This window comes from Diadema setosum, chromosome 5, assembly GCF_964275005.1.
Source record: "Diadema setosum chromosome 5, eeDiaSeto1, whole genome shotgun sequence".
NCBI classification, from domain to species: Eukaryota; Metazoa; Echinodermata; class Echinoidea; order Diadematoida; family Diadematidae; genus Diadema; species Diadema setosum.
Genome location: NC_092689.1, coordinates 31,646,562 through 31,664,469, shown reverse-complemented (window position 1 = coordinate 31,664,469; position 17,908 = coordinate 31,646,562). Strand labels below are relative to the sequence as shown.

The 17,908-nt window shown below is 39.2% G+C and overlaps 1 protein-coding gene across 1 annotated transcript in view; it reads right to left on the bottom strand.

Moving 5' to 3' along the window:
- Positions 1-9,796, bottom strand: part of LOC140229291 (paired box protein Pax-2-like) — a 35,931-nt gene extending 26,135 nt beyond the window's left edge. Inside the window, exon 1 of the mRNA XM_072309565.1 lies at positions 9,634-9,796. Coding sequence (XP_072165666.1) covers positions 9,634-9,796 — 163 coding nt within the window. The remainder of the gene's footprint in view (positions 1-9,633) is intronic.
- Positions 9,797-17,908: the final 8,112 nt, after the last annotated feature.

Genomic DNA, 17,908 nt, shown 5'->3' with positions numbered 1-17,908 from the left:
TATCTATCTATCTTTCTTTCTTTCTTTCTTTCTATCTATCTACATCTATATATTACAAACCCATATCTATAATAATTATTGTCTACGTGTGCGCGCGTGTGTTTCACAAAGATTAACACTAAGATTACAAAATAGCCATCGGGTCGTAATGGGGATCGATATCTACTTAACAGAACAGAGAACGCATGGCACTCTTGTTATCTCGATACATAAGAACACACAGACAATGTGTGGATGAAATCTTGAAGACGAGGGGTGGGGGGTTGCGATATTCTTTATACCGTGAAGAGTTAGGAGTAACAAGCCTCCGAAATAAAAGAGGATTTCCATGGCAGATGTGTTGATGGGAAATATCTCGTATGATCGAAAGAAGCAACAACATAAAAACAGAAAAAAAAAACTGATAACATTTTCGTACGCCACGGAAAATGAGGGTGAGGGAACAGCTTTAACTTGCGCGAGAGGGAGTTTCGATACACCGCTGACACACGCCGTGCCACCGACGACTCCGCCGCACGTGGCCTGCCCGTGACGGGTGGCTCGCCGTTAGAGCTGCGGAGCACACCATGCAAGGGGTTTGCAGAGGGATAGAGCGGCCGAACGGTGCAGCGTTGTTTGGCTTCGCACTCTATACCTCAATGTGCTACCTGCTTTGTTAATGTTCGCTCCGCCGATGTCCCACTGACGAGCACATCGTATGCTAGCAGGAGTAAAATAATATGATGTTATCTCTTTCTTTTCCTCTTTCTTTCTCTCTCTCTCTATTTTTTTTTTCTCTCTAGTCTCTCTTTCTCGTCTTTTCTTTTATTCGGCCATCTTGGGTAAACCAGAAAATGCTACTTTGATGATTTTTGTTAGTGTTTATATATCCACACTACACCCAAGATAAACTAGTTTGGTCTCAAAAATTGTGGCCGTGTTATCTTCGTGTCTTATAATTTTCTTTGAGGCATTTGCCTGTTCTACTTGAAAACTTCAAATTGTATATGTGTGTGCGTGTATGTGTTCTTTCCTTTTTGCAAAAACTTACGCAAGGGAAGACTTTTGAAAAGTAGAAATGAAGAGGTGAAATATCATAATATCGTGTAAAAGATCCTTCTATATATTTGTAATATATCACATTCTATGTACCATTTACTCAGGGTCACTTCATTGTAGTTGTTGTTGTTGTTCAAAAGGAAGGATGGATATATAGTGAATATATACATTTCATATTCCATCTAGTTGTACTTAGCATGTATGTATGTATTGATTCTTGTTATAACATCGTATCACCAACTTGTGACACACGGCGAAAGGATATTGTCTGAATATTGCCGTAATACTGACATCGACATCTTATTTTGAATACGTATTTTTGATACTATTGGTATTGTTGACAATAATCCTCTATCATAACAACTGACAAATACTGTTATCAAACTTAGATATATTTTGGATACATTTATTACATGCATAATGTTTACCGAGGATCCATGTCTACATCTCTGCTTTTTTGCAAAGCATGTAATACTTGCTTTATACTATCATGCATTCATTCACATTTACATTTAGTGCTATTCTTTATAGTTTGTATACTTCTTTACTATTTACTTGCATAATTTATACCATGTATCGCCTTTTTGTTCCATGGGAATATAGAAACTAAATTTGAATTGAATCGAATTGAAAAGATAATGGCAATAATGTTTCGCACAACAAACAATATCATGCCAGTCACAATACACATTTTTATTGACCGGACTGTCTATCCTGACGTAAATGTATATGACATCTCTTGAAGATTATGACGGTTGACGTTCAAACGTTATCACCCCTCTTCCTCAAATTGTATCATTTAGAATGTGGTAAGTTTATGGTTATGTAAAATGCATAAACACCTATTTACGATTTCTTACGAATGTTCGTTCGGAAACATCTCCGTGCATGCATACTAGCAGTCTGGTGATTAACGTCTACTTGTGCCTGATGTACTTGTGGGTGGACATTTCTTCTTTTCACTTAAAAAAAAAAAAGAAACCGCTTCGATTTATTGATCTTGAAAACTTAATGAAAAAAAGAACATATCAGCTAAAGTTACTTTCAAACGTAAACTTTAAACTCCAACCACAGTTAGGGTAAAGACCACAATAAAATAGTCAATGTAACTTCCTGCCTTGAACTGTGTGCTGCCGGGAAAAATCGATTTACTTAAATTGAGGCGAATAAAAGTGTGAATATAATCATTTCCCCCTGTAAACACACATCTCGTCCTTAGTCTGTTCTCGCCGGACGAGAAAAGAAGCCAATTTACCCCTCAACGCACCGCCATGTTGTGGATGGACACCGTGTTAATCAAAGGTTACACGATGAGTTTGTGTACCTGAATGCAAGGTAATTTTCCTCGTGTCATCAAAATGGGAAATCGAATTAAAACCCGCTCACTATCAATTTACGCCTTCTATTCATGCAGAGAGAAAGGGAAAGAGAGAGAGAGGGGGGGGGGGGAGATTCTTCAGTATGCTCGACATAAAATTAGGCATTGCCATTCGGAAGCTTTGCAAGTCCGTCAGCGATCTAAGCCGAGTAAATTAATAAGGACACTCAATAGACACTCCAGTCACATATAGGGATGAAAGATGCCGTTCTAAATGGCATAATTAGTTCTTCAAATGACGCGAACAACGGTTATGGGCAGGCATGAAAGAACGCCGCCCGATATCTCCAGAAGATATCTTTCGCTGATCCCAGCTTAGCCGGTCTAAACCAATTTCAAACTTGAACCTCAGAAAAGAAAAGAAAGAGAAAAGAAAGCTCGTTGGTTCGGCTCAGCCCATTATGTTTCAAACTCTCCGTCGAAAATTCATCGATTTCCCTGTTTTGTTTGGCCAAGGTATAGCTTTCACTCTCATCCCGTTGAGGAGGATCTCTTCTTTTCTTTTCTTTTTCACAGCCAGGAAGTCTGGACTTAAAAAGAAGAGCCTTCTTTACATAAGAGAGACAACTCTTAAGAGGTAATTATCTGTGTGGTTTGAAGCCTCTCGTCCCGATCCAAAGCAAGCTCAGGTGATGATGCTCAAACAGGTGATTCATGTGACTTACACGCATCAAAAATCGCCAGCTATCCGCTTTAAAGTAGATACACCGATAGTGCAGAGTGCATTTAGAGGTTAAACTGTTTCTTATGTGATGCTAAATAACTCATGAAATTGATACTTTAAAAGATTTTTTTTTCGTTATTGTATCGCGAGTAAACGACAACATCTTGTATGCTGCCTGCCAGACTTCTTAGTGTAAGAGAAAACAGCGTCTTACGCAGCTAAAGTCAATATATAGCTATCGGTTTAATAATGCTCGCAGCATAATGGATAAACGTTGCTACAATGGCAGCCTCAATTGTGGCATTGTGCAAGGAAACCACGGTGCGGATTTTTCGGTGTGCTCCAGCTTTTGTTCGAGAAAGAGGCAGCAGTGAATTGCTCCACACAAACTAGACGATTCGCCATACAGTATAGTGACTTCAATGACACCAAAAGTACGAGTCACCCCTTCGCCTGGGCGTACCTCTCGTGGGAGGAAAAAAAAAAAGAGGGTGGTAAGGCGAAAAGAAAACTGTTTCTTTCTTTCTTCTCCCCCCCCCCCCCCCTCTTTCTGTTAGCCCTAAGCCGGATCAAGCACGATTAAATCCCGCGCTGAATTGCCCCCTGTGTCGAGTGGTTTACATTGTCTATTGATTAGTAGAATATATCGTTTAGACACAGCAGCCTCTTGCGCCATTTCACTTCATAGAAAAATCGATGGCCGGCATTTATCCTTGCTATTGCTGGCCTCTCCAAAAGAGTTCTGCACAGTCGAGTATGTGATGGTCCCACATATTGCCCTTTTCGTGTCGGTCAGATGGATAGTCGAGTGGGCTAGACCCAGCCAATCGGATAGAGAGAGATGAATCGACTGTCAGACTGTCAGTCAAGAGGTCAGCTTCCGGTTAAAACAAATTTTCTACCAAATCCACTTTCGTCATTATCTTTTATACCCCCTTCAGAAAAAAAAGACAAAACAATACATAATAATATATCTATATAAGTCAAAAAAAATATGTATGTTTCACTTCCAATTCAGATCTATACGAAGATGATCTTTTAAAGAAACCCGCAAAGCTTGAAAAGTTGATTCTTCTCGTGTATAGCAGAAATCGACAAGCATTGTCAGGAATGTCGATACAGTGAGTTACTATTGTTACGTCATCTCGGAGCAAGTCGACCAATGGTTCCGCTCCTGCGCATCATCTCATCTTGGAGGACATTGCCCCGAAATCGAGGATGTATGAGAATGGTTGTCATAGGAACTCATTTAAGTAAAATTAAATGAGCACGAATGTCAAGATGAAACAACAGCAACGACAGACATATTATCAGGGCTACCATTAATAAATTAGTTAATGTGATCGATGCTTCATTCATTGCTAACGTGCTTCATCCTTTTTTATTATCATTGGTGGGAGTTCGCATCTCCTGATTTAGCTTCTAATGTCACACGATATGAATAGAAATACACACACCCACACACACATACACACAAACACACAAATATTCGCACAGAGGTAAGAATCTCTTCTCTTGCTGTACATCTCTGTTATCGCGAGAAAACACCTTGAGAAGTTAATAGGAAATTGAGTGATGCCTACACTTAAGCACAAAATAAAGCCCATTCGAAGAGCTGTGCGGACGCGCAGCTCGCTGTGTATAGATTAATCCCATCCTATACCTGCATCCAACTTCATTCGCATCATTCCGAAACTATTCAACGCGGAGACAATGGGCGAAGTCGGCATGACTAATGACTAGTTTTGATTAAAGTCCATCACGATGGCTTTGGTAGTGGAGGGAGTGAAGGGAATGATGAGGGGAGGAGGGGGGGGGGGGTGAGGAGGAGTTGTAGTCATCCTCAGGAGGTGTTATAATTCAGGTATCAGATCAGTTAGGGTTGATCGCCTCCCCGGAACTCTCCTGCGTGGAGGTTAACCCCGCACTCGCTGCGAGATCGAGACCCGATCAGAAAGCTCACGCCAGCCTTAAATAACATGCGTAAAATATTGTATTGAAAATAAATTGTGTTTCGCTGCTTCTGAAAGTAATAACCTTCATCATGCATCTATTCGACATCTTTCCCCCTTCGCGCGACGACACCCCTTTGGCGCGCTGCTGTTATGTCACCTTGAATATCTAATTTCGATTATGACGCTAATAAACATTTTTGATAATTACTGCTCCTGATCCTATGAGTGCGTAGACAACTACTTCCCGTAAATTCTCATGTGAATGACAAAGCGCCGTCTCTAACCTTTTTGTCAGCCTCCATATTTCATCTCTGGTTCTATTTCCCATGTTTGTTGCTATAAAATTGCGAGAACATAATATACCTTAAATATATATGCACGACTCTTTCTCAATATGAACACAGAATACATCTTATTTACTTCTTTCATCAATGATGTGCGCCAAAATCATTCACTTAATGAACACATGGGCCAGTTACCGATTAAAAGCTACAATGAGTACTGCTACTGCTCATCAGAAATATATTATTTATCGGATGGTGTGGGTGTATTTTTTTTTTCATTATTTACAAGGATTTTTGCTGATCTTTATTTATATGTATGTTAGTGTAAGTGTGCCGGGATGTTCCTCCCGAATTTTATTCCTTTTCTCGCCTTACAAAATGCAAGCGTATTCGTTACAATATTTCAGCACATACATACATACATGCAAAGAAACATACACACACGGGAATATATTAGCATAATTGGTAAACATATCTTGTGGCATACACAATTCTAAATCATATCGAAACTCAGTGACAGAAACTGTGAGGGCGTGAATGACTCACATATCTGTACTGCCAACTATAAAAACGATTGAGTTCCTAGTTCAGTGTACCTGATAACAGCCCATGACTCCAATATATCACAAGGGGGTAGTGGTAAGATTGCCGGTGGGAAGGGGAACGTTCAGAATGTGCAGGTACGGTATAATAACTTTGGCTTTATTCCACCCTTGCGATAAATCTTGAGCAAAATTGGGAATGGTTGCTTCGTATGGACAAGTTGCTGTTCCTGTTGTTTGTGTGTTTTTATTCGTGCTCCATTTTCCCCCTATAAAAATACGCCAGCACTTCCTTGGACGAACTCCCTTGTGTGATGTTTACGGTAACACTCATGACAAATCCGTTCTCTCGGCGTGCGTGAAAAGTCGAATGAGAAATTGGCCACTGTACCCTACATAGCCTGTATATAGCAGGCAAAATGAAAATCAAGAAATGGAGAATGAAAAAAAAATCCAGTGATTGAGCGAAGTTTCTTTGACAACATATTATAGCTAGGGCAATCGCCCTTGTGTGCGAAGTTCACGAAACTTGGTCAAAGTAATCTTTGGATTTGATTCCCCAACACACGTGCCCCTGAATAAATACAGTCTGTGAACCTTTCTTGTGGCGTGGCTGTTTTTCCCCACTCTAACATTCTCGCTGTTGACTTGAGAGCTCAAGAAGTCTAATATTGCAAACAGTGTACATACGGAGGCGCCTTGTGAAATACGCGAACGGTTCCAAGGACAATTTGTTATTATAGCACCCGAAAAGCAGCCGCTAAGCTCACGATTGCGACAAAATAACAGGCGGAAAATGTAAGAAAAAAAAATGAACAACTTTTTAAATGTGCAAATATCCGGTCACTTTTTGCACCTTAGCCAACGAATACCTTGTAAACATCGATTATGAAGAAGACGCAAAACGAAAGAGTAGCTACCAACTGAGGACGCTTAAAAATGATTCTGACTTTCTTTGTGGAGATAAACAACAGCGCAAAGATTCTGAAGCTCCCCCCCCCCAAAAAAAAAAAAAAAATGCTGACATACGCCAAACCTATGGAGTAGAAGGCAATATGTATTTTCCCAACCACATGGCATGGGCGTAAAACATGCACTCCTAACTATCGTCGTTGTTTGTATTCCATTTATGGTTAACTGAAATCCAACTGAGGTGTATGCTGTCAATCACTAAAAAACAAAGTAATAAAGTGATGCTATCTGTAATGTGGGCGAATGTGGGAGTATACATTCCTTTCTCAGCTTAGGGTTTTTAATTATTACCGCGAATCCAGCTCCCCCTTTTTAATATTCGCTGAATTAGAAGAGAACATAGACAATAAAAAATTTGTATCTGGAATGTTTTCCAGGTCACTTAAGGATGGTATAGCCGTAGTGGAGTATCATGGTCCGTTTGACCCCCGGTGTACTTTTATCTCTCAGGCGTTTCATTCCGGGCAATGTAAACAGAACATGAGCAATAATCAATACCGCGGACAAGGAAACGTTGGGCGCTGTGTAAGTGATGTGTGTGTGTGTGTGTGTAGATCATTCACACATTCCCTTCATTGTTACATCACGCTTTTGTCTTGCCAATCTCACTACGTCAGTTCTTTAGAAGAACAAAAGAAACCAACACAAAAAAAGACTTCTTAATGCCTATAATTCTGTCTAATACTTGTTGACCATGTGCTCTTGAGCAGAAGATCTCTCAAATTATATCTTCAATTTGTCAATGTAACCACGGTTGTCGAATCATAATAGGTATTTAATCAGACGGTGTAATGTTGAAATATCAAAATCTACACGTCAAAAAAGTATATTCCCCGAGTTACCGCTTTCCACGGCATTATATGGGGACAGCCGAAGAGCGATAGGATTTACCCATGATGTGCAGATTCATTTTAATACACGTTTAGTCACAAGATTAATCCTTCGGATTATGTCAACTTTACGCTATAGGATAACAGTCAAGCGGTACGTTGCCGGCGTTAGAAAAGAAACCAGAACAAAACAAAACCAAAAAAAAAAAAAAAAAAGCACACACGATAGAATTGCGACCAGACCTCTACACAAATCGATTAACTGAGAGAATAGACAGGAAATTATATCAATAACCCGCACTTTGGCGCCGGCGTGTATAGTCGTGACTTATCCCCGTAATACGGTATACTACTTTCATTATTCGTGTAAGAGACGCCAAAACACACCGAAGCATAATTACTTGTGAAAAAAAAGGAGATTACTGAATTGATTAGGGCTTTATTCAATTAAATGAATAGCGGAATTTGTAAAGGTTAAAGCTGCATGTTTTCTTATGATTAGTAGCGGATCGAACTAATGATTGGCAATAAGAGTAACCGAAATAACATGTATAAATCAATTATGTGATGTGATATAAGTATATTCAAATAATTATCCATGACAAATCTTCCGAAATCCTACATTGCATCTGCAAAAACATTCCTCGATTTTTTTTTCCGCTGTAACGGCCGTTGCAGTATAATGATCACACCGACTTCAATCTTATTTAACGTGTAATTAATCGAGTAAGACATAATATTCCCAATTTTATGACGAAACTACGCCAAGATAAACACGAAAACGTGTTCTTCAAAAAATATGACAGATGAAAGGAGCTGAACATTCTCTTCTAGCTATTCGTGTGATAAGCAGGCTTCTTTTAAAATAAACCAAGATTGTATTAAAAAAAAGCAGTGTTTTGAAAATCAAGTTAAATTGCAGTGAGCTGCTAATTTCAATTAGATCTGTCTTATGACATGTCAGGCGGGAATATACGCAGTGCCATTTTTCGAATTACGTATAGAGAAAGAAATGTTAACAGGACAGTTGGCCAGGTGTTCAGCGTATCATTATCATATCATACACCACCTGCAAATAATTATTTATTCATTATACATGTATTCTGTGTTACTGAAAGAGGCGGCGCTACACATTGTATTTTCATTATCGCGCCCGTGTATACACAATATTTTCAGGTTCATTCTCCAAGTTGAGCCCTTCAAGTGTAATTTTCTCCTCTGTTCCTCGTCTGCTTAATTTGGGTGTCTTTCACGGCGCATGAGCAGATAGATAATTTTGATGATATCGCCCGTATGCACACATTTTTATTAGATACACATCACATGGCTTTGTGTGAGCTGCATTTAGATTAAAACCAAATATCCTTCTTGACAAAAAATACGCCATAGATCAGTGATTTTTTTTTCAACATTTGAAAATCTTGGTGATGCTTCTAATAACATGGACATAAAACAAAACGGTCACAATGTCATTGTTTGTCTCCAGCCCTAATAGTATACTGTGTAACCAGCGTGCTTTCACGTTCCCCCAATAAAAATGGCATGAAAAGCATTATGATGAAATCGAGTGGCTGTAGATCTGCAAGTGTTTAGAAATAGCAAGTCTTGTAGTGAAAAAGTTCTTGTGCCATCTCTTATTCTGTGATTCTTATATTCAATAATCAGTCGATGTAATGGAGTGATTTTACTTCTTTCTTTTGTATGTTGCGTACTAAACTATGTTATCGCATAAGAAAAGAAAGCAATATGATTTCGGCTAAAAGTATTTTCTTTGCTGAAAAACAAAAACACCATTTCACGTAAAAGCACTTCAACTAATATAACGTCCTTATACCTCAAGTGCTTGAAATTGTATTCTCTTCTTTGACTTTCGAAAATAAATATATCAATCCACCTTTTTCGTCAATTTTTCTTTTCCTTGTTAGGGGAGAGATGTTTTGCTCTCTTGATCGAAACAAATAAAAACTTACTCTTACATGCACCGTGCGTAAGAGTCGCACGTCGGTGAAAATCCATAACCATCGACATGGTGACGGGGTTGTGCGCCGCTCCTGGCGGGGTGGTTTGCCTCTGACAAGAGGCGGCCTGGCTGGGAAGGAATGCCGTGGTGGCCAGGTTATTTTCCCCAAACATGAGAGCAAAGTCAGTATAAAACTCACTGGCGACGGAAATGTTCACAGGTAGTCCTAGTTATGACGTTTCAGTTGCGGGGGCAAAAAATCACTGTAAGGCCAAAGGAAGAAGAGCGTGAAGTTCGCGCTCACTGTTTGTGCAGACGACAGGTTGTCTTTCCGCTCTGTGCTTGAGCAGCGGAGTGCGCTGGCGGGACGATTAGGTCGGCGAGTGCTAATCGTTGCGCCCTCGCACCGGTACTTGACGATACGGAACCCCGTGCACAAACCGTTCCTGTAGCTCATTTAATCAGCCACTTAGCGTGCGTACCCTGAACACAGGTTCTGTCATGCAGCGCTGGTTGCCAAATAATGGGCCCTAATCGTTGATCTGGCGAGCTATCGATTGCAGAGTCATCTAATTAGGTTTTCAAGACACCGCTGTCTGGGTAGTGAGAATCGCCAAATAACTCGAAAATCTTGGCCGATTGTCACAAACTTGCAGAGAAAGTTGTGGAGACGATTTTTTTTTCTGAGATGCTGGAATACGATTATCCAAGAGTAGAGAGAGAGAGAAAGTTATCTCGGCAGTGTCTTGGGAGAACGAAGATAATGTGACTGACGAAGTTTACTATCCTAGCGAGAGTTTTCTTGGGCCCAGTGGACGGGAAATTATTACGGTACAATGAAGTGTCTACCAAGTTATGAAGTTACCGGTGCGTAGCCTCGACGGAGTCCCCTCGTGTGCGCTCCGCTCGAGAAATTGTCGACATGTATATATCTACAACACGTGAGTCACGGACACTTCCCGATAAAGCGACTGTGGGATGAGGCTCTTAGTCTCGCTTAATCGAGTTGACAACGACCATGCCTGATTGGTCAATGGGCAGCGCGTATCGCCACAGGCGAGTGGCTACGCGACGTATGATAAGCCAATCAGCAACTTTATTAGATGAATTAAGTTTCCACGTGTAGGAGTGTCGCGCAGTGATGCCGATCGCTCATCCGAGAGACTTACTTGCTCTCCGCACGTCGCTCCTTTATCATTGCGAAGAACCACTATTGTATCACTTTTGTCAATCTTTTAGCCATTTACAGTCCCACAAAACCCACGGTGCTGAAGACACTACACTAGCAATTGGTCTCTATTCATTCGAAAGTCCACACACACTACCACAAAGTCTATTCACTGCAAAAATTGACTTCCGTTCTTCTTCGCGAGACCGTAATACACAGCTTATCATGACAGTGACCACAGAGGGGAGTAACAAGTCAACTGTGCATAGATAGTATAACTAGGGACTTACGTTCAATAGGTTATCTTCTCTGATAAATAAAAAAAAAATGTTAATTACCCCTCGAAAGAAGAATAACCCACCTCCCTTAATTCCGTTTTGCTAAAATATGACACTGGATAGGGATTATCGGGGCAGAAATGCTGTAACGACAACAATTTTGTTGCTTGTACGACAAACGTATCCGCTGCATCAGGCAAGAATCACATTAAATTTGCTTTTGCTGTAAATCGTCACACTCATTTCAACACCTGGCAGTACAAACGTGACCAATATGCTAAAATGGAGCCAACATTTTTGACATGGAAGTTCCTCAATTGACAATTGGCCAAGTCACTATTCTCAAAAGGAAAGTAAACAAAACTTGCGAAGAAGAATATTGTTCTATCCGTATATGAGTGCAAATTAAGAATAAAAACCCCAAAGAAAAGAGTGTCATTGAGAGACCGCAAATAAAATGTGGTATGAAATTGTGAGGTGAGTCATGTTGCTTGGAAATTTTTCAAATTCAACATGTTAACATTGTAACTTTTTGTATGGAGGTGTTGACCTTTTGCCTAAACTTTAGCAAACAATATTTATACGTATGTACATCAAATGAACCGTGAACATTACGAGACATGAACATGAAGCAGAAAAGAAAAGGAAAAAAAAAAAAACCCTCATCACGAAGCCCAGCAGATGTCAACTCTTATACCTTCTGAGTATCAAAACAAAGACAAAGAATGCTTTATTATGCTCTAAATCAAAACTTTGGCAGAAGTTTTAAAGCAAGCTGTTGCATCTTTATGTGAATAGACATCAATTTGTTGCTCTCTCAGACCTGAAGTGAGAAAGACAAATAATGAAGTTCTCATTCGTCGAGCAATACGTTCCCTTTCTTTTCATTTTGTTTTTCAATTTCAATTTCAATCTGTATTTCTGCAACTTTTTTTTTTCAAGAATACAATGTAAAAAACGAAAATACGGTAACACAAATTTTGGTTAAATAATATCTTAGAAAGATCATGTGTTCAGACCCCTCCCCCCCCAAAAAAAAAAAAAATCAGTAAATAATATTTCAAAACAAAACACATTAAATTGTTGCATTTTCACTGCCATGTCATATTGGGGCCATCACAAGGAACATGCGCAATGTTATTTGACGAGATGACAGCCCTTTCCTGACAGAACGACTGAAAAACTATTATCAAGGAATTACACACCAAAAGGAGAGGAGATGGAATGATGCAAGTGCAGGGGGAGGAGGAGTCCTGGCCTGGTTTGATTTCACTTTAATTACAAAGTATTAGTATATTCAAAGGGAACACTAAATTAACATAACTATACAAATCTATTGTAGTTGTCATACTGCGTTATATTTGAATGTATTTTCTTATAGATATGTTAAATCATATTCATTCAAAACCATGTTCAATCTATCATCTTTAACCTTGATTTTCTTTGAAAAGATTTTAAAACAGACGTGAAATGCTTTTACTTGTGATGATCGGAGACAGTAGTAGCGCCAATGAATAGAGTGCAGGAAATTGACGGGGAAATGGCATGTTGGGTGGTTGATTACTGAAAGTGAATACGATGCGTCCCCTGCTCCCACCCCTCCCCCCCCCCCCAAAAAAAAAAAATACATATATATATATATCTGTCTATATATATATATATATATATATATATATATATATATATATATATATATATATATATATATATATATATTTATATCTATGGAGAGAGACACCACAAATGAAACATCGGTTTACTCTTCAAAAGTCTGCTTGTGAACTTCGTCTATATAGATAGATGACGTGTGAGGCGCGTACATATGTCGCTTCAGGCGAGAGAAAATTGGTAACCAAGTGACTACCAATATTACGGCACAATCGAGAGCTTTGGACGCCGCAACTCCCCCGCCAGGTGGACACGTATGGCCTACCATGCATGCCTTGGTTGGCTTTACCCGAGCAGTAATTGAGATTTTTCCCTTTTTGGCCTGATCTTGTCCCGAGCCGCCAAAATTCCTAATTAACGTTGTTTCTCTGAACATGTATGATAGCACATCACTCAGTGAAGTAAAATATCTAGTATCTCTGCGATTTTATACTCTTTCGAAAGTTGCCTCTGTCATCATCATTACAGTTATTATTGTTGTCATTTATAATTTTCATTATGCTCTTTCTATTTCTTTTCCTTATCTTGTAATAAGTCTTCGTCAACAGCTCATAATCAGTATGATATTATTGTAATGAAGATGATAATGATGATGATGATTTATATTATTATTATTATTATTATTATCTTAATCATTGTCACGATCATTGGGATGTCATCACCATAATCAATACTATTGGTATTGTTATCGTAATAAACGTTAGGGCTCTAGGAATCTATTTCTGCCCACTTCACCCCCCCCCCCTCCCTTAAATATCCGTATATAACCCTTTAAGAAGAGATGAAATAGAGAGAGTACTTTGAAATGATCACTTTTCTTCATCTTCGATCAACTTTTAGATTTCAAATCTTCCATAGGAAACTGCTGACTTGTCTTGCACGAATAAACACAAGACTCGATTGAAAGAAAAATGGCGGAATTGTGAATAGTGAATTTGTATACCCTGTCGTTTGTCTTCTAAGAAAACTTACAGAAAAAAAAAAACCCGACTGCTTTGCTCTATACGAGAAATTGAAATCTGATGTGTATCTATCTATGTATGAAATATGCGTTGAGAATCTGTATCCTAAAAAAAAGACATTTTCTAAAGAGTACGAAGTCTAATAAAAAAAAAATCAAATACGTCAGAAATATTATTTAAACAAGAGTTGCCCAGATATCATGACCATCCGTCTGTCAGAACCGTTGCTAAAATATTTATAGGGTTTGATAGATTAAAAAGATGCATGGACCTATATGGTATTATATGTTTATGCTGCACCTTATGGATGGAGGCATGGTAACCAGTATAGTATTTGCTTTTAATCAAGGAAATGAGATAATTATGCACATGGAAGTGACCCCAATGATTAAGGGCTATCTGAATAAAAGGGCACAAGTATGTATATGTATGTGTGTGTATGTATTCCTGTTTGTATGTGTGTATGACATGTGTGTCATTAATCATCTTTCATACGTATATATTTACCTATCCATCCATCTATCCATCCATCCATCCATCCATCAATCAATCATCTATCCAAATATCTATTCATTCATTTAGCTATCTTTCTATAATCTATCTATCTTTCTATTTTTAAATCTATCTATCTATCTATCTATCTATCTATCTATCTATCTATCTATCTATCTATCTATGTATCTATCTTTCTTTCTATCTATCTGTCTATCTATCTATCTTTCTTTCTATCTATCTATCTATCTATCTATCTATCTTTCTTTCTTTCTATCTATCTATCTATCTATCTATCTATCTATCTATCTATCTATCTACATACCGTATTTAATCATGTATATTTCGATATGTGTATTCAAAATTACGTGGGTACCCATTTGAAAAAAAAAAAAGATCTATCTATAGGGAAGTGCTATACCCCGGCCTGTATATCGAACATTTCAAAGACATATTGCACATCATTGGCAAGGTCGGGGCTGTTTTTAACGCAGGCAATTGTCCCAAATCCATTTCATCACGCCATATGCCGCATCTCGACAGTTTGCGACTCTTAATCTTGGAACGTAATTCGATGGTATGGTGATGCGTTTTTAGTGATGGTGATCACCAATGATAATGGGGTGATTATGCCGCGAGATGGCACTGCATGTCTATATCGTTAGACCGCGCCGTGTCGGCAGATTTTCCACGCCGATTGAATGAGGATCAAGACATCGAGCGCGGCCACCTCTTTATAAGCAACCTTCATGTTGTCGAGGCATCGCCATCATCCCTGACATTTTGAGTCCAGAGAGGAGTCCTCCTCGTGAAAACCATTCGCATCACAATGACTGCAAGACACATAGAGTGGAGCAGAGGAGGAATACGAAGAAAAGGGAGGAGGAAGAGGAGGAGGTGGAGGATAGTGCTTCTGCGTTGCCTAGTTACTCTATATGGGGACACATCGGGAAGAAAGGGGGGACAAGACGAAATGAAATGATGTGGGTGTTGATACGAATTTCGTGAACATGAGATGTGGCAAAAAAAGAGAAGGCGTTCTTGCCTTCAGTCTCTCCACATCCTATAATATTCGGCGAACATCACCATCGCGGCGGGCTTTATGTTCCCATCCCAACACGGCCAGTCCCGCTGTGATGAGGGGCGATGATTCGCATGCAGGCAAGCCGGTCGGAGACTATACACTTCTGACTCGCCGATGGGACGGGGGGATGAAAATTGAACATTGGCGGAGACAAGCTAATAAAGCAAACGACAAGTGCGGACCCATCTCGCCGCTCTGCCGGGCCCGTGGTCATCAAATATTAAACCCTGCGCAGCGGTGCGGAACTGTCATTTCATAGTTCGCAAGACTGATGTGTTCCATAAGAAGCGATATATATATATATATATATATATATATATGTGTGTGTGTGTGTGTGTGTGTGTGGTGTGGTGTGTGTATGTGTGTGTGTTGAAAATATCTACTAAAAGAAAGAAATAGAGAAGGGAGATCAGGTAGAGAAGGAATGATTAACAGGAAATATAAACCTTATTTCTATTTCCTGCAAACAATCGCCAGTCACAGTCTCGTTGTAAAGGTCAACTGAGGTAAAGATGAGGACTGTACATCCACGTTGCAAGACCTGTCAATGAAGATGAGCTACATACACACACACACACACACACACACGAACGAACAATTTAAACACAAACATAATCTACACATTTCCCAATACATCTACAATGTTTGTTTATAAACATCAACACACCAGCTTTCCGGTCCTTTGCATGCTGTGCTGGAAACAGAAATATCAATCTATTTTGGACGTGTTGGAAAAGGCTCACACACCTCCGATAATGAATTGCAGCTCGTGTGAGGTAATGATCCGTGGTTATCCTTGAAATAGAATGATATGCAATTTTGCTTACATTTCACATATATTTGTTTATGCTTTTTTTAACCAATAATGTTGTTATATGTCTTTTTATCCCTTATTTAAAACAATGTATCATTTTTCGATAAAAAATTAATGCACGGACAAGGAAAAGGAAGAGCAACAAGGAAGTAAGTAGAGAGAGAGAGAGAGAGAGAGAGAGAGGAAGATACTATACTATGATCATAATGGCAAGTGACCTAATTTTACGGGTCGGCCAAGCATCGCCCAAAACGGGTTGGATTTCAGAATATGCCAGCATCCATAGATAAATAAACCATAGGCGAATATTGCGGGGTGAATGCGTATTGGCGTATCGCAGAAGAGACGCGCCCAGTCATGTATCAAATCTACAACATCCTGCAGTATATGCGAAGGGGTCGGGTTCTTGGCATCTGTTTTTGGTATTTCAATGTTATGAGATATCGATGAGTGATTGCGGAATTATTTTCCAATCATCCCTTCCGAAAACCCAAATCTAGGGATAATCCCGGATAATGCGCGTGGAAGTACGTGTAGACGTGCCAAGAAACGTCTCCATGCGAGTTGATTATTGCAGACAGATTATAAAGTGTCACGCCAAGGCAGTCTAATACTAGATTACAGTGTTGTTGTTTCCCTTTATCTTGTTTTCCCCCCTAATCATGGAGAAGGGTGTTTGGGTGTGACCAGCGGTCTACTTGCTAACATGTGTAGTTAAAACTCGCCCAATATTGGAAAACAACATAGATTTCGACCCACAGCACTGGCGAAACGTTTAGCGCTCGAACTGTCACGATTCTTTCTAGCACGACTTTAACATCTTTGGTAGATGTAGCTTAATTTTACTCCTGGCCAAATTTCAAAGCTTTAAGAATTGAGTGAAAGGGAATGACAGATAGATTGATTGATAGTAACAGAATGAAAGATGAACAGACAGAAAGATAGATAGATAGTATAGATAGGTAGAGGTAGAAAGATAGGTAGATTGATAGGAAGATAAAGAGATAGATAGACAGATAGATTAGATAGATAGATAGAAGAGAGAGAGAGAGCTTGAGAAAGATAGAAAGTCAGAAGAGCTAAAGGAGAAGGGAGTTGAACACTAGTAGTTTCTTCAATGAAATGGTAGAAGGAGATTCTGGCTTTTATACCCAAAATCGATTTTGATAATCATAATGACGTCTTATAATATCATCTTGATATCTTTGAAAAGACCAAAAAAAAAAATGCCTGATAGGGACTTGGAGAGCGCCCAAGCGTGAGGTCAGGCCTCGGTGAGTCTGGAATTAAAAAATCCAGGGAGACGGCAGACCAAATTATCATCAACGTCAAACACGACGTACGATAAGAAAGTGAGAAACACCTTTCGAGGAAAGAGACATGGGGATAGAAAAAGATATACAGAGAGAAAGAGATAGACCGCTAGCACAACTGGCCATATACAATATCAGCTTGAGAACGCTTAAAGCAACTTTTACCTCCATGTTTTATGATATGTATATATGCAAATATATGTTATATATTTGTACAAATATACACTAGAAATATGTATTAAATGAAAATCATATTCTTTTTTACACATGATATATATATATATATACATATATGTGTGTGTGTGTGTGTGTGTGTGTGTGTGTGTGTGTGTGTGTGTGTGTGTGTGTGTGTGTGTGTGTGTGACGGAGGAATGACTGCTCGCAGACGTGCAGTATGTTCACTAATAGCCTTTAATTCTCCCGAGCTTTCGACCTTTTTTCAAGGGCTTGGGACGTAAGCACAAAAGCAGAAAAGTACAAGGCCGAACCCACTTCACCTTATATAT